This window comes from Conger conger, chromosome 9 (genome assembly GCF_963514075.1).
Source record: "Conger conger chromosome 9, fConCon1.1, whole genome shotgun sequence".
NCBI classification, from domain to species: domain Eukaryota; kingdom Metazoa; phylum Chordata; class Actinopteri; order Anguilliformes; family Congridae; genus Conger; species Conger conger.
The window spans coordinates 38,401,377-38,422,418 of record NC_083768.1 but is presented as its reverse complement, the minus strand read 5'-3'; the positions used below and the strand labels follow the sequence as shown (position 1 = coordinate 38,422,418).

Genomic DNA, 21,042 nt, shown 5'->3' with positions numbered 1-21,042 from the left:
AGAAAATAAATCGTAACGAAACATAACTAAACAACATGACGAACCTAGACTAACATAATACATGATAAGACACTACGTGACTAAGACGACATGAATAAACATAAAACATGGCGAGACAGACCTGAAACGTGACATATGTAACATGTGATTTCTTAGTTTTTTATTTTTAATAAATTTGCAAAAATTTCAAAAAAACTTCTTTCATGTTGTCATTATGGGGTGTTGTGTGTAGAATTCTGAGTACAAAAAATAATTTATTCCATTTTGGAATAAGGCTGTAACATAACAAAATGTGGGAAAAGTGAAGCGCTGTGAATACTTTCCGGATGCACTATATATATATATAGTACTGTGCAAAGGTTTTAGGCAGGTGTGAAAAAATGCTGTGAAATAAGAATGCTTTCAAAAATAGAAATGTTAAGTTTATTTTTTAGCAATTAACAAAATGCATGAACAGAAGATGTGAATGAACAGAAGAAAAATCTAAATCAAATCAATATTTGGTGTTTATAAAAGAAAAAATAAAATGGAATCAATTCTTCTAGGTATACTTGCAGTTTTTGAAGGAACTCGGTAGGTAGGTTGATCCAAACATCTTGGAGAACTAGCCACAGTTCTTCGGTGGATTTAGGAAGCCTCAAATGCTTCTATCTCTTCATGTAATCCCAGTGGGGACTCTGTGGGAGCCATACCATCACTTCCAGGACTCCTTGTTCTTCTTTACGCTGAAGATAGTTCTTAATGACATTGCCTGTATGTTTGGGGTCGTTGTCCTGCTGTAGAATACATTTGGGGCCAATCAGATGCCTCCCTGATGGTATTGCATGATGGATAAGTATCTGCCTGTACTTCTCAGCATTAAGGAGACCATTAATTCTGACCAAATCCCCAACTCAACATTTGCAGAAATGCAGCTCCAAACTTGCAAGGAACCTCCACCATGCTTCATTGTTGCCTGCAGACTTTCATTCTTGTACCGCTCTCCAGCCCTTTTGGCGAACAAACTGCCTTCTGCTACAGCCAAATATTTTGACTCATCAGTCCTGCTGCCATTTTTCTGAGTTTTTGTGCAGTTGCTTGGCCTTTTTGGCCGCAATTCTTCCATGAAGACCACTTCTGACTAGATTTCTCCGCACAGTAGATGGGTTTAGCTGGGTGTACCAATTCTGAGCTGATGGCATTGCTGGACATCTTCCGATTGTGAAGGGAAGTAAGCAGGATGTGTCTTTCATCTGCTGCACTAAGCTTCCTTGGCTGACCACTGCATCTACGGTCCTCAACGTTGCCCGTTTCTTTGTGCTTCTTCAACACAACTGGAAACCCCTTTCTGCCTTGAAATTTCTGCCTGGGAGAGACCTTGCTGATGCAATATAACTACCTTGTGCCTTATTGCTGTGCTCAGTCTTGCCATGGTGTATGACTTCAGACATTAAACTGTCTTCAGCAACCTCACCTTGGAAGCAGAGTTTGGCTGTTCCTCATCCAGTTTTAACCCTCCTATACAGCTGTTTCTGTTTCAGTTAATGATTGCGTTTCAACCTACATATTAAATTGATGACCATTAGCTCATGTTTGGTATAATTGGCTAATCACACACCTGACTATATGCCTACAAAATCTCTGACTTTGTCCAAGTGTACCAAGAAGAATTGATGCTGGTTTGAAGGCAAAGGGTGGTCACACCAAATATTGATTTGATTTAGATTTTTCTTCTGTTCTGTTCAACATTTTGTTAATTGATAAAAATAAACTATAAACATTTCAATTTCTGAAAGCATTCTTACTTTACAGCATTTTTTCACACCCGCCTAAAACTTTTGCACATTGCACATTGTATTTATATTTGTATTGAATAAATACGACTAAAATACTTATTTAGATTTACTTATTCTTTTTTGCACTGTGATTTTTAATATACATGGCTAAAAACTGAAAAAATTCAAATGATGTTGGAAATACCCAACTAGCCAATTAGCTAAATAGCTTCATTCACATAGCAGGTTATCAGCATACAGCATTTTCCCTGAGGTATGTTGCAGTGAGCCTGAGCTTTCAAATCTGCTTTCCAAAGAAAACTCAGAGCAGACAGTTTGAATACAGCCCTGAAAGAAATGAAAGTGAAGAAATGTGCCCTCCGGGCCATATATTATCCTCCTTCACTAAGAGCATTGTTCTGCTGGACAGAGGCCAGAGAGCAACCGGATAATCCGGGGAAACACCCAGGCATCAGGCAGATAAGGCAAGAATTAAGTCTTTTAAAGAGAGGTGGGGCTGTGTACAAAAGAGGCCACAGAGAGATTAGCTTTCTTAGAGGTTTCTTCTATCTATCTATCTATCTATCTATCTATCTATCTATCTATCTATCTATCTATCTATCCATCCATCCATCTATCTACCTGTATCTATCTATCTATCTATCTATCTATCTATCTATCTATCTATCTGTCACCATGAACCCTTTAGTGGCAGGGGATTGTGGGTAATATATGGTGGAGGTGCTTGCGCTGTGTACACAGGCTGCACAGCACACTCAAAAGCACTCTATTTCTTTGTTTTTATTTCTGTGTGAAGCTCAAGAACAGTTACAGAGTTGGACTAGTTTCAAGGCCCAAAGCCTTCTTTAAGGCCTGCTGAGACTCTATGTTTGAATAAGGACCTTGAAGCAGAGCTCTGAAGAAAGCAACACTCTTCATGCGATGAGAGCCTCTCTGTGTGCTGCAGAGGAACAGGACCTGGGTCTACACAGAGAAATGCTCAACATAGGGTTTGATTCCCACAAAGGCCACTGCCCAGGAGGGCCTCTGTCGGTACAGCATTGAAGTTGAATGGCTTAGGAATAACATGCAGCTGCAAAAATTAATAATGTGTAAAAACTAGCTATGAGCCATTGTACACATATTTGCTACAGCACCTAGTAAATACATAATGCAACAAAATGGCCGCCACTGCAGGTCAATACGCCTGTGTGCTAAGGTGTCTGCGCTTGAGTCAGGACTGGTCTGAGGTCCAGCAGGGCCTGCTTTACGGCAGGCAGACACGGAGACGGAGGAGGTGTCTCACCTTGCTGTCGATCTCGCTGCTCCCCAGCGCGGTCTGGATGACGTACAGCAGCGCGTCGGTGAGGCCCTCGCACTCCCGCATGCGCCTCCGCGCCTCCTCTCCTGCCGAGCTGACGTTCCTGTGACAGAGGAGGAGGCAGGGGGAGCAAAGGTCAGCGCAGCCGTCGTCTCCAGCCCACCGAGGTGGCACTCCTTTCAGCCGGCGCTGAACGTGGTGTCACCGCTCACCCCGTTCTGCCACCTGGAGCTCGCCCGGTTGTTTGCTCTGGGGGTTTGTGGTCATATCGGCCTTGAAAGTACTTTTGAAATAAAATAAAACATCTGCCAAGTACATAAAGAATGCTTATTTTCAAACTATTTGTATTTGGTATTTTGTATTCTCACAGCAAAGCTCTCGACCTGCGGAACTTTTAACGTTTACATTGACACAAGAACAGAAGAAGCGGTCAGGACAGCTTGGCATTGTGGGTACGGTGGGCTGCTGAGGTGGACTGGAACGTGCCGCATACAAAATCTAACTGTGATTTCTCTTCAGGAGAGACATGGCAGATCGATGGCAGAGCTCCATTTATTAGGAGTAATAGGTCCGTGCGGGGGGAGAAGCACTCACCTTGCTGATAGAAAGGTAATAAGTCTGCGCTCAGCCTGCTCTTTATTGCATTACCTTATGAATGGGAAACCCGGTTTGCACATATTGCGCTGCTTATGAAATGGGACACCAATATTCCTCAATGAAAAAAAAAATCTATTTCTTTTATTATTTTGTGATATTGTTTTTTCCCCCTTAAATTACTTTCTTTAAAAGATTTATAGAGTTCCGCGCGCGCTCAAGAATTCTGTGTCAGAAATGTTATTGATCACAACCGCTGAATTTCAAAGGCACTTCTTTTCACGGGACATATTGTTTGTAACACAATAGATGTCTTTTTTCTGTCTACTGAATGGCGGAATGTTCTTTTTGTTCTACAGACTTCGTGCCCTTTGAAGCTACAGTATATTGGTACAATTAATCTTGTGAAATTTCCGTCCTTTTAATAAGTATGCTTTGGTGCTCCTTAATCATATTTATAAATTTGTGAAGACAACAGTCCTGCTCCGACACGCACCATGCTCACTGCACTGTGCACGGCGGCAACTTATCAGAGTTCATCATCTGTCATCTGACCTCCGAGCAGAATACTGAGCAGGACCAGAATACATTAGCTAATTTAATTGCTCGGAAGACACCCTGATCCAGCAGCACACGCATAGGCTTAATTACCTATATTATTCATCTGCAGCTGGATATTTACCAAAGCAATTCAGTTTATACAGCAAATCAATAACGCCAATACTGATAGTACAAATAAGCAGTACTCATGTGTGGGGAAGTGGGCTATTAAAGCATAATCATACACATTTCAGCTCACACATTTCCCTCCCTCTCGCTCACGCCCTCTCTCCCTCCCTCCATCCCTCCCTCTCTATTAATGGCATTACAATGACATCATGAGATATAATATTTCCCTCGCACTGTGCGTTTGCCTTATCTTCACACTCTATTTCGGACTGATTTAATTTCAGAACACTCAGGATTGATAAAAACATTAGCTGGGAAGTGTTGGTTTGGAAGCTGATCCACTGTAGCTACACTATATCAGATATGTACCTTATATGATATCTAAATAATATATCTGCTGTGCGTTACTGCACCTGCCTTACAGTGGTTATGGCTCGCCCAGTTGGTCCTCGTTTTTAAATCACATAAATGTGTCTGGGCTGATAAACTTTTTTGTGTATTTCTTCATAGTTTATTATTTATTTATCTATCTATTTACCTATTTTTAGCAAGAAGGCATCTTTATTAGACCCATTCAACCATGTTCACTGGGTTTTACACCACAATTTACCAGGTTAAAACTAATGTTATGAAGGGGATGGCACTTTTACTTGACAGTGCTTTCCATAGCATGATACTCTGCCGTACCAATGCAAGTAGAGTGAAGCCAAACTGCGTTGTATCTACTCACTATGCCACTCTGGTATGATCACGTGTAACAGCACTGAGTTGCTTGGCATATATGGCATATATGTCATATACCTTAATGGTATTTTCTGAACCTCAGTCTAGTCTTGAAGGCTGTGGTAATAGGAAGTCCCGTGGTGCTAGCGTAGCAAGTGTGGATGATCTGTCAGACTATACCACTTCATGAATATTAACAAGGGGTGTCAACAAGAGTCATTTTAGCTTCAGCGCTGCCAGAGGCAGAACTGTCTGCATTTAGCAGAGCTGATTTACCAGTAAACACAATTGCCGGTCCTGTAGCACACGCAGGCGTCGAGGTGAACACACTCAGCTGTCAGTCATGACAGAGCTCAGCCCTCCAGGAGAGGGCCCCGCCCCCGCAGCGCTGCCTATGAGGGACCAGGGCCCTGACGCTGGTAACGGAGACGCGGTGTGCGATGGGGAGCCGGCGTCTGCCCCATTAATATTCAGCCCCGCTTCCTGTTCTACTAACGACCCGTGAAAGCCATTAATTATCATTCTGGGGCCTGAGAGTCCTGTTCAGCCTTCTCTCATAAAGAGTCTGGCATAAATCAGCACATTACCCCCCTCTCCTCTTCCTTTACCTTCCCTGCAAAGTTTCCTCTGTGCTGAGCTAAGAATAAAATAAAACCGTGAGCTTTTTCTGAAGACCTTCACAAATTGAACAGGGTACGTATAGAGAGCTCAAAGGGGTATTATGTAAAATCGGGGGAATTCATTTTAAATAGGCTTGAATCCATTATTTCCTCACTTTCTTGAATATAGCTTTATGAAAATGGCATACCTTTCAAAATACAATAATTACACCAAAAATAAGCGTGAAAATGGCACAATTAATGTACTGGGTGGTGCAAACAGCAGGGAAGGAATAAGGAACATGACTGCTGAGAGTGCTAAGTGTAACAGCTCTCAGATAGCCTCATAGCTCATAATGCATAGTGGATTGAGCTAGTCCAGGTTTAATTGGACATAGGGTTGGATAAGACCTAAGAAAAGCAGCTATAGATTAGAGCAGGGGTCGGCAACCCTGGTCCTGGAGAGCCGCAAGGTGTGTTGGTTTTTGTTTTCGCCTTAATACCAGCAACTGATTCATACCCAAGAAACCAGGTGAGGCGAGTTAACTGTGTAATCCACTGCTTTAATCGATCAGTTAAGTGCTGAGTAACGACAAAAGCCAGCACACCCTGCGGCTCTCCAGGACCAGGGTTGCCGACCCCTGGATTAGAGCGTCTTGCCATCTCTATTGAATGGCAAAAACAATAATCACATTGCATTAATGAGTTATCCCAGGCTTTGCCGATTGTCTAAAAACTAAATTTTGATGATAAAAAGTATTTTGTGTAGAGTGGTAGGAAGGAAAGCTTTTGACATGGCAGGACTTTTGACATTTTTCTGAAATTTCAAGGGATGCAGTCAAGGTTGAATCCTGAGCTGGATGGAAATTAAACAGAATTCAAATGAGAATATGCTATATTACCTTGAGAAATGTTTGAAAAAAAAGACTCTATTTTCTATTTTCATTCATTCTAAATGAATTTGATCCCATGAATTTACTTACTTTTCAAGTTATCTCTTGAACATAATTAAAATGGGATGCAGTCATGCATGTCTCAAGGTTTTTTTCTCTGTAGCCTATTAGATCAGCTTTCTTCTTCTAACTTTTTCTCCGATAGGGGTTTAAGCCGGAGTTTCTCTGAGGTCAGCCTGGGAGACAGGAACCAATGGGAGACTCGCTGACTCACAGCCTGACTGTACCATGGCAGTAATGTCATTAATTATGCTCATTTCCACACCAGTGCATTTCCTCAAGTCCTGTATGAGTAATGTGACAAACAAAACACCAAGGGATTCACTCCAGACAAGCGGGCCTTTCCTTAACACCCTGCAGCGGTACCTCCCAAAGAATTTCAGCCGATTTGGTCTGGTGATCTTCCCTCAGGAGAAAAGAAAGTTTGACACCAATCTTGTGTGCTACAGTTTTTTGGATGTACCCCCTACCTCTGGGAATCCCTGGTTGTGGCTCTAGCGAGGTACTGTTTTATTACAGTGAAGCACAAATTCGGTCTACATTTGGCTGGGACTGGGATCTTAAAAATACAATGGAAAGTGGGTACTTAATCTTTGTGTTTTTGTGGTCACTGAATTCATCAGAATGTTTTGGTGAAGATGAAAAACAACTATTACTGTGTTTAATTGTTCTGTATCTGCACTGTTCTCTAGACCGATAGATACAGTACTATTGTCAAACTGAGAGGTTATTCTTCAGTTCACACCCATGCCATGACTCCACACACATGGATTCATGCTTCACCAAGCTTCCGACTACCGGAGAGTGTACTGACTCACACCGGGCCAGAATTTGGTTACATTTATGGTAAAATTAATAAATAATTATGGATCATAGCAAAACATTTTTTGCAGCGCATGAACCGACCCCAGTGCACCTGGGGGGCAGTTTCACTGAACACATTCCTGTACAGATGTGAGCAGCACTCCCCCACATTCCTCCCCCCAGAGCAGTACCCCCAGAACTACCTCACCCCTCTGATCCAACCCAACACCCCCCGCCCCTCAGGGACGTGTTAAACTCCGCTGCCTCATCAGTCATCTCTGCCAAACACACGTCACCAGGGTGTGGGGAAAGGGGCTCACAACTCTGCTACATACTGTGTACGATTATGGAAAGTGTACACAGCAACCGTTAAAGAGCCGACTGAGGGAAGTCGCAGAAGACACAAACATGGGAATGCATATGCTTGAGTGCGCACTCGATCTGTTCTTCGGCGAGCACTTTAACTTGGGCTTATTTTCCGGTGCTTTTAAACTACCATCCAGAAACATTACTGAATTACTTTAAAGCCTGAAAGAGGAAATGCGTGTTCAGTTCTCATTAAAATGAAACTACTGATTGTTTTACATTAAACAGCCTTCTGAGGTTCCCTCTAGCAAGTTGTACTGGGCCATTTTGTTCGCATAATTGGTGCTAAAGTACCGTGGTCACAGTTTGGGTATTTGGATGTTCGGTATTGTGAGTGAATACGAGGGGATATTTTTCTCCATTGGGGCCTTAAACGATTATTAAACGTGAATAATTTTCTTCCAGGCAGCGCACCTGCACTGTCCACACGTACGGTACGCAGGGAGGGAGTGGGGGGGAGGGGGGTTGTGTGGAAGAGAGAGCAGGGAGGGGGTGGAGTCAGAACTCCAGAAACAACGCTTCAGTGATTCTCAATGAGTTATTGAGCGCGCTCCGAGCGCTGGGGATCAGCGAACAGCACACGCAGCCGTTCCTGAGCTGAATCGGTGATATGCCACATCAAAACCACTACAGAAACACCAGGCCCGTCTCCATGGCAGGCATCGCAGGACCGGGAGAGTATCCTTGTTAAAAACAGGTCTAAGAGTTTAAAGGAATTTCCACTCTGCCAAAAGTGTCACTGCTCTCGCTAAAATCCCCACAGCACAGGAAGGGCTTTGGCAATGCGCACACACACGGCAACATGAATGCCACGGCTGCCTCTCTGCTGCGCTTTCGCTAAAATTTGCTACAATGCACTAGCGAAGGCATAACATAAACACACCGTGTTCCCAACACCAAGTTAGCTCACTATGTTCCGAACAGCGCAACTTTCATGGCAAATAAATAAAAAATTACTTCCAGATCGGCTTAGTTTTTTGTGTGTTTGTGAAGTATAATTCCTATCGTTTTCATAAACACTTGGTATGAGTCACATACACAATCCATTTCAGCATACAGTGACATGGTAATGTGGATCCGCTGTAACATTGTGGTGGAGAAGCTGTTGCTAACCAGAGACTACGAATTGAGCAGGCTTATACAGCTCAGCCAGCATAACAGAGTGAATAGGTGTTCAGACCATCGTGAGCTAACACGGTCTTCTGAACACAGGAACATTGTCTTGTTATATGTCATTTTCTCTATAAATATTGGTCCAATAATCACAAACCACATTCCTCAAGAGAAGAACTACCATTGAACGGACATCAAATTCTGGTGGAAGTTCTGTTCTGTTACTAGAGCAGTACACTAGTAAGGGGCGGGGCACCAGCTTAAAGGCCGGAGCAAACGATTACAGTTGTGGTAGAGAAGTGGTGGGTAGGCCAACACAGCCAGAGAGAAGAGAGGAGCAGTGCATTACAGGGTGGACGGGGCCATGGGGTAGGGGCGGGGCAAGTGCAGAGAGACAGTAAAACAGACAGGACGGAGAGAGCGTGTGGGTCAAAAAGCAGAGATGGAGAAAAGATCCAGAGAAAGGAAGAGAAAAGATGAATAAAGGCAGTTTCTTACAGTAAGAAGAAGGGAAGCGAGTGACAGAGAGAGACTGATAGAGTGATAGAGAGAGAGTGTGTGATAGAGAGAGAGTTAAAGAGTGACAGAGAGGCTGGTAGAGTGATAGTGTGTGTGATAGAGATATAGTGATAGAGATAGAAATAGAGATAGAGTGACAGAGATAGAAGTAGAGAGAGAATGATAGAGACAGAGAGAGTGATAGAGACAGAAATAGAAATAGAGAGTGGTAGAGGCAGAAAGTGATAGAGATAGAAAGAGAGAGAGAGTGGTAGGGCTCACCTCAGGCACCCCGTGGCGTTGCGCAGGACCTGGGAGGAGTGCAGGTGCAGTTTCCGGTCCTCCCGGTGGGGCGAGGCCTCCCAGCCGGAGTGGGGGATGATCACGGTGTTGGTCAGCACCGCCAGGGCGTCCTGGATGATGGGCATCTTCAGGGCATCACAGGAGGACAGGTTCCACAGCACGCCTGCAGGGGGAGCCAGAGAGGACCATGCTAAAGTGTGGAAAGACTGGCCGGGTACACTTTAATTTACATTACATTAGTTATTTAACTAACGCTTTTATCCAAAGCAACATACGGTTGATTAGACCGGAAAGGGGCCAATTCCCCTGGAACAATGTGGGGTTAAGGGCCAGCTCAAAAACAGGTTATTTGGGTTGTCTCCATAGAGGAACCCTTTTTAGTTCTTTATGGAACCCTCTATCCCAGACAAAGAGCCATTTTTCCCAACAAAGAACCCAACAAAGAATCACAGGGTTCCTTTTGGAACCATTCTTTCGAGTGTGTAGAGGAGCGGTTTGGGAAATGGGATTGCGAAAAAAAGCTGCAGGCTTGAGTCTTGGCTGAAACACTGTCGTTATTGAGAAAAGTGCTTAATCTAAATTACATTACAGCATGTTACAGCAAACATGCATGTGTAAGACATGTTTGCTAATTATGATGTATTCACACAGTTGATGTGCAAATCATAATACAACATTGATCGCCCATGGCATGAAAATATCTTGAGTCACAAAAGAGCAGACTGTCTGCGGTAAAGCCTTTTCAGGAAATAAACTAATAACGCTTTTACAGCTAACGTGTCTGGGAGGTGCAATTGATTAAACCAGTCACAATTAATTAAAAAAACATGCCAGAAATGGCATAGCTTTAATTGCCTTCCTAGACATGATGTCTCAACAATCCCATAACCTTAGGCATTGAATACTTCTGTAAAATTCCTCATAATGTAAATGACATCAATAAATGAAAAGTAATAGCATCTTAATAAGGAGTGAGCGTCAGTTTGACAAATTATCTGAAGGGAAAGATGAGTATTTAAAAAAAGAATCCATGATATCTTTTTCAGGGAGCATTTGGGATACATTCCAGATTAGCATCTGTAGCACAGTTTGGAACATCAAGCTGTCTGCCAGGCAAACACGGCAGATGTCAGCGAGGGCAGGCATGATTGGCCGAGATACTGTGAGAAAAACGATTGGCCGGGGGATCCAGATAACAAGTAATAGCTTTGAGCCACGGAAGAGCCGCAGGAATGTAGCAGGGCTCGTAGCATTAGCTCACAGTGCAAACACAATTCCGCGGGACATGGTTAGAGACTCAGAAGCAAACTGCCACATCTTCCAAATGTCAACCAGTAGCCACCAGTGCAAGTCTCCCCCCAACCCTCAGTTTCACTGCACGGACACAACTCTCTTTGCAGGGCACACTTATGGAGATGCCTTATGGTCACACTGCAACACTCATAGCAATCTCTGCCGTTGATTTGGGAGGGTTGAAGACAGGCACGTTCTCTGAAGCTTACGATGCCACCACGGGTTCTGCCAGCCACAGCCGGCACAGGCAAAGTTGCGAGTGCAAAATCGATTTAAACTAAAAATGTAAAAGAAATGAAGGAACATTTTTGCTATGTCTAAGCGGACAGAAACACTGTCAAAATAAATGACTCAGCGTATTCATCTATTTCTTAAATCAGTTATGAATCTTGAGTCCATGCGAGAGAGAGAGAGAGAGAGAGAGAGAGAGAGAGAGAGAGATTACATAGACAAGAGAATGCAGGAATCGAAAAGCCTGCACTGCAGAATATTGTAGCAGTGTTAGAAATGAAATCTAATTTCTCCTGGAGTGGCCTACTTTATTGAAACAAAACACCATGTCGGGCTTCATAGGAAGACATAAGTGCACCTTCCTGGGAGAGATGGAGATTTGGTATAATTTATTTCTGCAAGAGGAAGCAGTTTTCCTGATTACCTGAAATCACTGTTCTCCAGTGCCCTGGGTATTAATGCAGATCTAAAGCCCTGATCTCCCAAATTGCATATGATAGTTATATAACAAGATCTATATCGCTTTGACATGAAATTCCACCTCACTATTCATAACAATGCTAACATCATATTATACACTCAGTGAGCAGTTCATTGTGTATTTATTAGTCTTATTTTTTTGAGGGACAGGACCTCACAGGACAACAAAACACTGAGTGAGTACAGAGGAGACGTGGTCTCTCCTGAATGTTTGATAGAGTTGATTTCCCTGCTGGAAAATCCAGCTATGCCAGCTTGAAAATTGAACTTGTCAAGCTGGTCATAAGCTGGTCTACTGTAGCTGGGCATGAGCTGGTCAACCAGCATGGCAAAGCTGGTCTAGATGGGTTTGAGCTGGTCAACCTGCTAGTGCTGGTAGCTTTGCTCATTAGCTCTGAACCACATATTTTTCCTCTTCTTGCTACCACCTCAATGGCGTGTGCAAGGGGTTACCAATGCATTCCTGCCTAACCCATCCTCCGTCAATCTCTCATCAGGCGGGCCTAGGGCCAGGTCCTCGACAGCTTGTCTGAGGTTCTTACAAAACATAGCTTGAGCTGGTATAACCATGTCAAGCTGGGAGTTGGTGTGAAATGGCCAACCAGCTAAACCTTGTCAAGCTGGGATCTGGTGTGAACTGGTCACACTAAGAGACATAGAGAATACCAAGCAGCACCTGTGAGGGGCAAACTCTGTGCATGAGTGTAATGTTCAAGCCTCATGCAATTAAAACAGTGAGAATGTTTCTGTCTCTGGCAGATACTCCAGCATGTCAACAGCACTGTAAAAACCTTCATGCAGCATCGCCTTGTTTCTCAGACCTGCCATTTTGTCATCAGACTAGCTCAGAACCAAGGGGACAGGCAGACAGAATCCAGCCAGCGTTCCACAGAAATCGCATGCATTTCAGTAACAGTAAACCAGCATGCAGTGCATCAGACTTCTGGATGGGGAGTGATTGACAGCAGCATATTTCCATGGGGGGAGGGGGAGCAACGGATAAGGCCTTGCAGCACTCCCAGAGGACCTGAGGACCCGTGCCACCCCAATGCACTCTGGGACGACAGACATTACAGTCCAATGGACATACAGATGTGCTATGAGATACTGGGACTGAGTCCAGAGTGCCATCTGATTTAAAGAAATGCTGTGATGACTACATGCCTTGTATAAATATAAAATAATGAATAGAAATAAAACACTTTAATGTCAGAGGCAACCAGGGATCTAAAGAGAAAGTCACGAGCTTCATCTTGTTTACAGCAAAATGTCACATGAATTTGCTTCTGAAGGACACTGCAGTGAAAATGTGTTCTGTGCTATGGCAGAAATTGATTTAATTTTCTTAAGTTTCGTTTAGCTAACAGTATGTGCAGTATGTGAAAAATTAAGTATAGATTCAAATGACTACAAATGATGAGGTATAGTTGTGGGCCGAGCATTGCTGAATTAAATATACATTTGATTTGTGATTTGTGTTATTAAAGAAGAATGATATACAGCATTTGTGATGGATTGCTTATTACTGAAGCAATGCTGAGACAGGCAGTCTTGTTCATAGAACAGTATGCAATAATAACATCAATGTACAGACCATCCCTTAAGCTTGAACACTGCTGCACCCGAACAATTGCTCATTGTAGTTCATTTGCAATTTAATCAACTTAAATTGTTTCACAGTTGAATGTGTGATTTTGCTCAAAATCATCTGTAGGCAGGAAGAAACCCTGACACTGCCCAGCAGTGGTGAAAAAGTATATGTGGCAAAAAAGTCAGTAAACCATGTCTTGAAGGCCTGGACAGAGGTGAGGACCCTCCATTTTGGGCTAGGACACATGGGTCACAGAGGCCAGGGGAGGGCAAGTCCATTCTTGGAGGGCTATAGTTGAGCAACACCGGTTCAGTCGTAGGTTAGAGTTAAACCACAGCAAAATGTTCCACATCGACACTCAAAAAGAGTTACCAACTGCAATATACAAGCTTGTCAATAACTTTGTCTAACATGTCAGCTCACAGATAAGACTTGGCCAACTATATAAGAACAAAACTTTACATGAAATCCACAGACTGGCCCTCCGTGCCCACTCTGATGCCCTCTGTGCCCACTCCTGAGGGGCAGGTCATATTTATAACATCAACTTAAAATAGTTATTGTCCATGAGGCAGGGTTACAAATTATTATCACATTATTTCCATTTTTTTTTTTACAATTCAAAACTAAGAATAAGAAACTAAGAATAATACCAGACCAGACATGGCATTTCAGAGAAGAGAACACACACTATTCAGCAATATTAGGCAATGGTCCAGGGAAAGTGTTCAGTTGAACAGAGGTCTCTGGTTCGCTGTTGGTTATCACTGCCAAGGCACTCCGGACTCATTATAATTCTGAATTAATACAAACGCATGGTTTCTAAGACAGTAAGCAAGTCTGTGTTTGTCAGTAGGTCATTGGTGTAATTCAGATATTGTAAGTAAGGCATAACTGTTAAAACTCTATCCATCTGTTGACTGTATGCTACCACCTGTGGGAAGAATATCCTCTCTGGAGAGTAAATAGCATCTATCTCCAACCTAAAACTTTCTCTGACTGAAACTGCCCGGCTAGATTGTCTTTGCTTACTTCCTTCTGTAAAACTCTATTTATTTCACTTCTGCTCTCAGTGCTGCTCATCTTAATCTCCCCAACAGGTTCGGTTTACAGACTCACGCAGCCGTCTACCTTCTAGCTTGTATCTTCATTCCGCACACGATTTGCTGGCGAGCGATCAGAGTACAAAGCTGTTTCCCCCCAGCACCGGCGTCTGGCTCACCTGGGTGGCCGTGCGGCTGGTGTGCGGCTGGTGTGCGACCGCATTACAAGAAGGCATTAGCATCTCGCGCCCGCTATCTAATCTGCATCCTGTCCTGGCTTCCTGCGGTCCGCCGCGCGGCGCGGCTCTCGCTCCGGAGATGAAGGAGGTTAATTGCTTGGGTCTGACGCGCGGGACGGGTGCGTCTGTGCGAGCGCGTTCGCACGACGAGGTGGAGTGTTAGGTGGCCCGCCGGGGCGGACCCAAATGAACTCTGCGGGGGCAGCAGGGGAGCTGGTTCGGGGGCCGTTTAGAGGTTTTTTCGAGGTGACAGCGGGAACGAGAGGCCCTGGCTAACCCTGTAAACACAAGTGCTGACTTCATAAGGCTTCATTCTCAGCGGGAATATCCACCCGGGGGTCGAGGGTAATAAACAAGCGTGTGAGTAGGAGTGTGTTGTTGAAACCCTGGCCTTCTGTGAAATAATGGGCTCAAAAGGCACCGCTATTCTCAATTCAATTCTCAAATACAAACCCAGAGAACCTTAGCAGTGGGACACACATTAGCATGAATGTGCCTGCTTTGCACAGGATTCATGACTTTGTGAGTGTACCTGTGTGTGTGTGTGTGCATGTGCATGTGCATGTGTCTAGTACTCAACACCTTTCCGTTATTACACGATGGGACTGCACACAAAAATGACCCAAATTTTTCCACAAACTCTCATTGATGTTTTCACACTTTAGCTCCAAACACATACTATACTTACTTATGCTAAATAATGACTGCAAGAGACAGCAGTCATTGCTTATCAGTGAACACCACAGGCACTCCTGAAGCAGGAGAATAGCAGACTAGTTATCAGAGCTCTATGCATTACTCTTGAAATGCTCAGCCCATTTAAAATCATTTCAGTTTTTAATAATTGAAAAGAAATAGCAGTGAAAGTGAAGCTGGCAGCCAGCTGGACTTCCAACAGAGTTAGAAAGCTGCTAGCAAGCCTCGTTCCTCTCTGCCCACTGTCCTTCTGGATCCCTGCAGGCTGGTACCAGCACAGGTCTCACAGGCTAATGCTCCCTCTGGGTAATCTTAGCACAGCCACAACGACTCAGCGAGGCTGAACTGGCAGCATAACTTTCATAATACACGCGACTGATAAGTGTAAAGACAAGCTTTCCCTGTCTCCTGTCTCCAGGTATTTCTTTTTTTTGCATGTATATACTTCAAATACAGTGTGCACATGACAAAATAGAAATTGGATTTAAGAATATATGCATGAAAACTCAAAACTGCAGCAAGTGATGAGAAATAGATGAAAGTATTTACTTTGTACTGTTTTTCAGCATAATCCAACGTCTCAGAAGATATTCCTCTGACATTCTGGGGATTCTGGGGTTGGATATTTCTTTGAAGCTGAAACTTTCTGACAAAACTCTCACTAAAGTATCTGACTCGCTAAGATGCACTCACAATGTCAGATCACAGTGAATGTGACATACAGACTGATACCAGTGCTCATTTACGCAATGAAAGGCATTTACTTTTGAAAAAGCTATGGTGACACTCACCCAAAACAATTCAGTTTCTAAATCAGGTAACAAACAACTGTGGAAAATAAGCTTAAGTTATATTTCCATGCCATAGACATAACCAACCACCTATGACAAGACTGCCGCTTCTATTGAACAAAAGTGAGCCACCATTTTGTTTAATTCCATTGCAGTTATTTAGCTGATTATTTAATCCAAAGCAAGTAACATTTGATTAGACTAAGCAGGGGCCAATTCCCTCTGGAGCAATGTGGGGTTAAGGGTCTTGCTCAAGGGCCTAGCAACTGCACTGATCTTATTGTGCCTAAACTGGGGTTGGCTTGAACCACCAACCTTCCAAGTCTGTGCCAAGCACCTAAGCTATAAGCTGCCCCAGAGCAGTTTAACCAGAAGTTGGTACTATGCATGCTGCGATAGGAAGCTGTAAAAACCCCGAAGCGCTTCATTGGGAAGGTGTGACCTATGGAAATAGTGTTTCCTCTAAAGCATCTTGTCATGAGTGGAAGAGAGGAATATTTGACATGAGAGCTCTCACTTGCAGAGTAGGTGCAGAACTCAATGACAAAACCCACACAGATCTTGTCAAAGAAAGAAAGAACAAACAACTTCCCTGTCTGGAAAAATCCTCGATTAGTTCAGAAGAGTGCACAAAATTGCTTGTCTCCAGCCAATAACAAAGGAAAAATAATAGTTGTTTTAAATAGAACTGCTAAACATGCTTTGGTTCTCTGGTACTTTTAATCAATTACTGTATATTTCAACCGATTTAAACTACAAGGCACTTCCCTTGCCTGTCAGCAAGTACAAAATTAAATCCAGTACTACTTAATAGCTTCTGCATTACTGGTTAGTTCTGAAAGCTGTAACCGAAGACCAACAAGGTATCATAGCAACTGGCTCTGTGAATGTTGGAAATGTTCGACTGCCTGGAAATGTTTGGGGGCTTGCATCGCTGAGCAAAACAAATGAGTTCAGTACACTCGCCCTGCCAACAAGACAATCAACACAGCCTGTGCTAAAGCAGGTGTTTCTGCCAGACATCTATGTTTGGCTCTGCAGACGAACGCAGAATTCTCTCCTGAAAAGTACAACGCAGAAGAGGCAGGAGGCATTAACCATGCTGGCTCATCACAGCGCTACGTTATTTGCGTGCTTGCTGGAAAGCTCTCGCCCGGCGCGATGCGTGTGGCTGCAGTGGTCAGGTCAGTCACACAGTACAGCTCAAATGCTACGATGCCACTCCCCAGTCTGCTAACTGAACCAGCAATCTTCTGGTCTGCCATTATTGTTAAATCACATTATCAAAAATAAAAATAGCCCTACAAAACAGTACGCTAAACCGCACAATCGCAATAATAAGCATTATTAAGCTTTAATAAAATAGTATTGTGAGAAAATACTAATAATTTGTAAATAGTCAGGGCCTAACATAACAAATATGTGTAATTTAATACAAGCAAAAGCAAAACCTAGAAATGTGCCATACTGCACACACTGTAGCACAGCTACTAAGGTTAATTACATGTAATTACAGGTGACATTCAAGCATACAACACACATTGTAACAATGTCATAGCTACCAAATATTAATTACACATAATTACAGACTGAATCCAAGCATAGAGCACACACTGTAGTAATACCCCAGCTATTAAATGTTAATTACATGTAATAAGCTCTACCTGTGAGGAGTTCACGGATCTCCACGTCGGTGGTTTTCCGGAGCAGACGCACCAGGGCGGGGATCCCACCGCAGTTCTTCAGGGCGATCTTGTTGTCGTCGTTGGCCTTGCCGTACACCAGGTTCCTCAGGGCCCCGCAGGCACTGCGGTGAACCTCCGCCATGCGGTGATCCAGCAGATCCACCAGCAGCTGGATCCCTCCCTGCCTCCGGATCTGTTGCACACACACACGCACAGACATGCACAGACACGCACATACACAAACACACACGCACGCACACACACACAAAGGGGAGAGGGGAACAAAGGGTCAGTCCACGTGTGAAATATATTCTGTTTATTACCGTGAACACAGCAGTTTGGAGGAGAGTATTCCTGAATTTCGGGAGGATTCTGTAGACCTGAGATACCAGTAAGTGTTCCAAATTGTGTGCGAGAATAAACATTAGCACTATTTAAAAAACTTGTACCAAGAGCAGAAACATTAATGAAATAATGTGCTGTATTTTTGTCTTGAACCACATCCCTGTTGGTTCTGTGCTTTATTTCTGAATTTAATGAATGAACAATAAACAGGCATCACCAGTAAAGAGAATAATAGATCAACACAGCAAAATCTGTGTGAAATTACCTCTGACAGCATATTTAATCGACATGAATTAACACCAGACAAGTTATTTTTTGGATGAAAGAACAAACTATGCACAGTTTGAGAATCTTCTGTTACAATATGTTTCTCAGCATACACTAGCCTAAACCCCCACAGAGCAATCAACCAAGCAAGGGACAACAGTGGCAAGAAACAGCTACCTGGCCGGAAAATAGGTAGAAAGCTTAAGTGGGCACAAACCTAAGAGGAAGCCCATCCCCCTCCGGCTAGCTCGGGGTGTGGGCTGTGATAACTAGATTCAAAAAGTGCGATACAACATGTTAAAAAGAAAGATTAATGTTAGAGGCCTGTGAAAAGGGCTGATGAGGTCGCCGTTTGCCAGCAGAAGAGCAGGGAAACAAGCGCATCACCTGCTTCTGCTGCAGAGGTGTCCACTCCCTCTCACCCTCACAGAGAGAAAGGCTATAAAACTGTCAGAACAATTTGCTGTCCCCGCGATAAACACACGCGCAGTTCTGACAGCCGGCCCGGCTGCAGCTTTGTCAGGTCTTTTTGTTGTCTCGTGTTTGAACTGCCACCCCTCCCCCGTCTGCAAACCAGAGCAGAGGGGAAGTCAGTGGCTCGGCGACTGCTGTTCAGAGAGGCGATTCGCACGCAGGCTAAACAAACACACTCCGTCCCCTCTCAGAGCACGATGCCCGCACATCAATGTGGGCTAACACATAAAGGCAAATGTTTTCTATAAAAAAATAGTGTCAATCAGGACATGTCCTGATAGATATGTCAGTCAAAGAGCAGAAGGCATGACCACAGATATTATAGATGAAGCAGATGGTTACCTCAAAATTATTGACACTGAAACATTCAGGAACACAACCATGTATAATACAAAACCATGTATAATCCACAGCCATGTATAATATATAACCATGTATAATACACAACGGAAATTTAGAAGCACCAAGAACTCCCATTAACAAGCTCCTGTGTAACAGAAAGAGGCAGGATAGAAGAAACACAAGAGTTGACCACCAAGTTTGTCTATAGGATCTGTGGGACCACTCACACTGGACTGCAATCACAGTGTTCAGACAAGGTGTTCTGCTGGTAGAATGGTCACACACACATACACAAAACCCCTATCTGAACATAACGTGTACACACACAATGCCTGGAGCTTAATCTTTCAAAACATGGTGCATCACAGAGAGGAGAGTGACTGATTAAAAATAAAAGATTCTTTATGTATGAAACATGGCGGAGGTTAAGTTCTGACATTACCTCCGCTGCACGGCAGAGTATCGCTTGTGTTATGTTAAGATGGAGGACACTGAGGCTTGAGCGAGAGATGTGAATATCACGCAAACGCATCAGACAATTTCAAGAGCTCAGGAGACACGGTGAGCAATGCATACTGCAGTCTCGGCTTCGCAGCATTTCAAAAAATAAAATAAGAAAAAAAAAAAGCAATTAACTCTTTAAATGTCACTGAGCTGTAATCTAGCTCGCATCGCCAGTCACGCCCCAGAGGAACTGCTGCAGATTCAATTTGGGTAGAATTCATCTCTTCCCTAAACAGCGCTGGGTGGACTCTGCAGTGCTGCTGGCAGTCTAGACGTGGCGTAAGCTCTGTCTGGCTCGCTGGGTCACAGTCACTCCTGTTTCTGAGGTGGGCGACCGAGAACCCTGTGCTGGGTAAACCCTGGACCGGACCCCAGTGAGGAACAGAGCAATAACCCACAAAACCATTACAGTGCTGAGTAAACCCTGGACCGGACCCCAGTGTGGAACAGAGCAATAACCCACAATACCATTACAGTGCTGAGTAAACCCTGGACCGGACCCCAGTGTGGAACAGAGCAATAACCCACAAAACCATTACAGTGCTGAGTAAACCCTGGACCGGACCCCAGTGTGGAACAGAGCAATAACCCACAATATCCTCATATTGCTGAGTAAGGATCGATGTACAGGGCTTCATGCCTATTATAAGGGTGGCAAACCGTGTTTGCAGAGAATGGTGCGAAAAACAAAAATCTCTGTTCATGAGAGCGGTCAGAGGAGAAGGGTCAAACTGGTCAAAGCTGACAGGAAGGTGACAGTAAAGCAAATAACCACGCATTACAACAATGGTATGCAGAAGAATATCTCTGAACACGCAACGTGTCAAACCTCTAAGTGGACAGGCTACAGCAACAGAAGACTTAATAAGTCTAAAAAAACAAGATACTCATAGATACTAAATAAAGTGCTAGCAGAGTATATATATATATATATATATATATATATATATATATATATATATATATATATATATATATATATATATTGTAGCAACGTATCCAGCATTTCATGAAAGTCTTGGATTTGGAGATGTACTAGGAAAGAGGGTGAGGGTTGTCTTTTGGCGGTAAGTGTATGTGACACTCACTGGGTTAGTGAGTGAAAAGCCACTCACCACTCAGAGCTCATCTGATGGAGTTTGCTTGGGGGGAAACGACAGAGAAAGGTAATAAAAGCCTAGACGATGTCTAATGGTTGCTTTTCAGTTTCTTTAGAGGGAGTGGATGATGACTTTAAACTGGAATTTGCACATATTTTCATGGGAAAATAATTAATAGATATCCCGGACTAAGCTATGAATTCTCTATCACACATGTGCTGCATCATTCCAAATGGAATTTCTGTCCATATTCCAATTTGATTG

The 21,042-nt window shown here is 43.5% G+C and overlaps 1 protein-coding gene across 8 annotated transcripts in view; it reads right to left on the bottom strand.

Annotated features, from left to right (window-relative positions):
- LOC133136751 (catenin delta-2-like) overlaps positions 1–21,042 on the bottom strand; it is a 193,170-nt gene that overhangs the window by 39,302 nt on the left and 132,826 nt on the right. For all 8 annotated transcript variants that reach the window (XM_061254459.1, XM_061254460.1, XM_061254462.1 and 5 more), the window contains 3 exons: positions 17,726–17,939; positions 9,677–9,860; positions 3,061–3,178 (listed from right to left, as the gene is read on the bottom strand). In XM_061254459.1, coding sequence (XP_061110443.1) covers positions 3,061–3,178; positions 9,677–9,860; positions 17,726–17,939 — 516 coding nt within the window. The remainder of the gene's footprint in view (positions 1–3,060; positions 3,179–9,676; positions 9,861–17,725; positions 17,940–21,042) is intronic.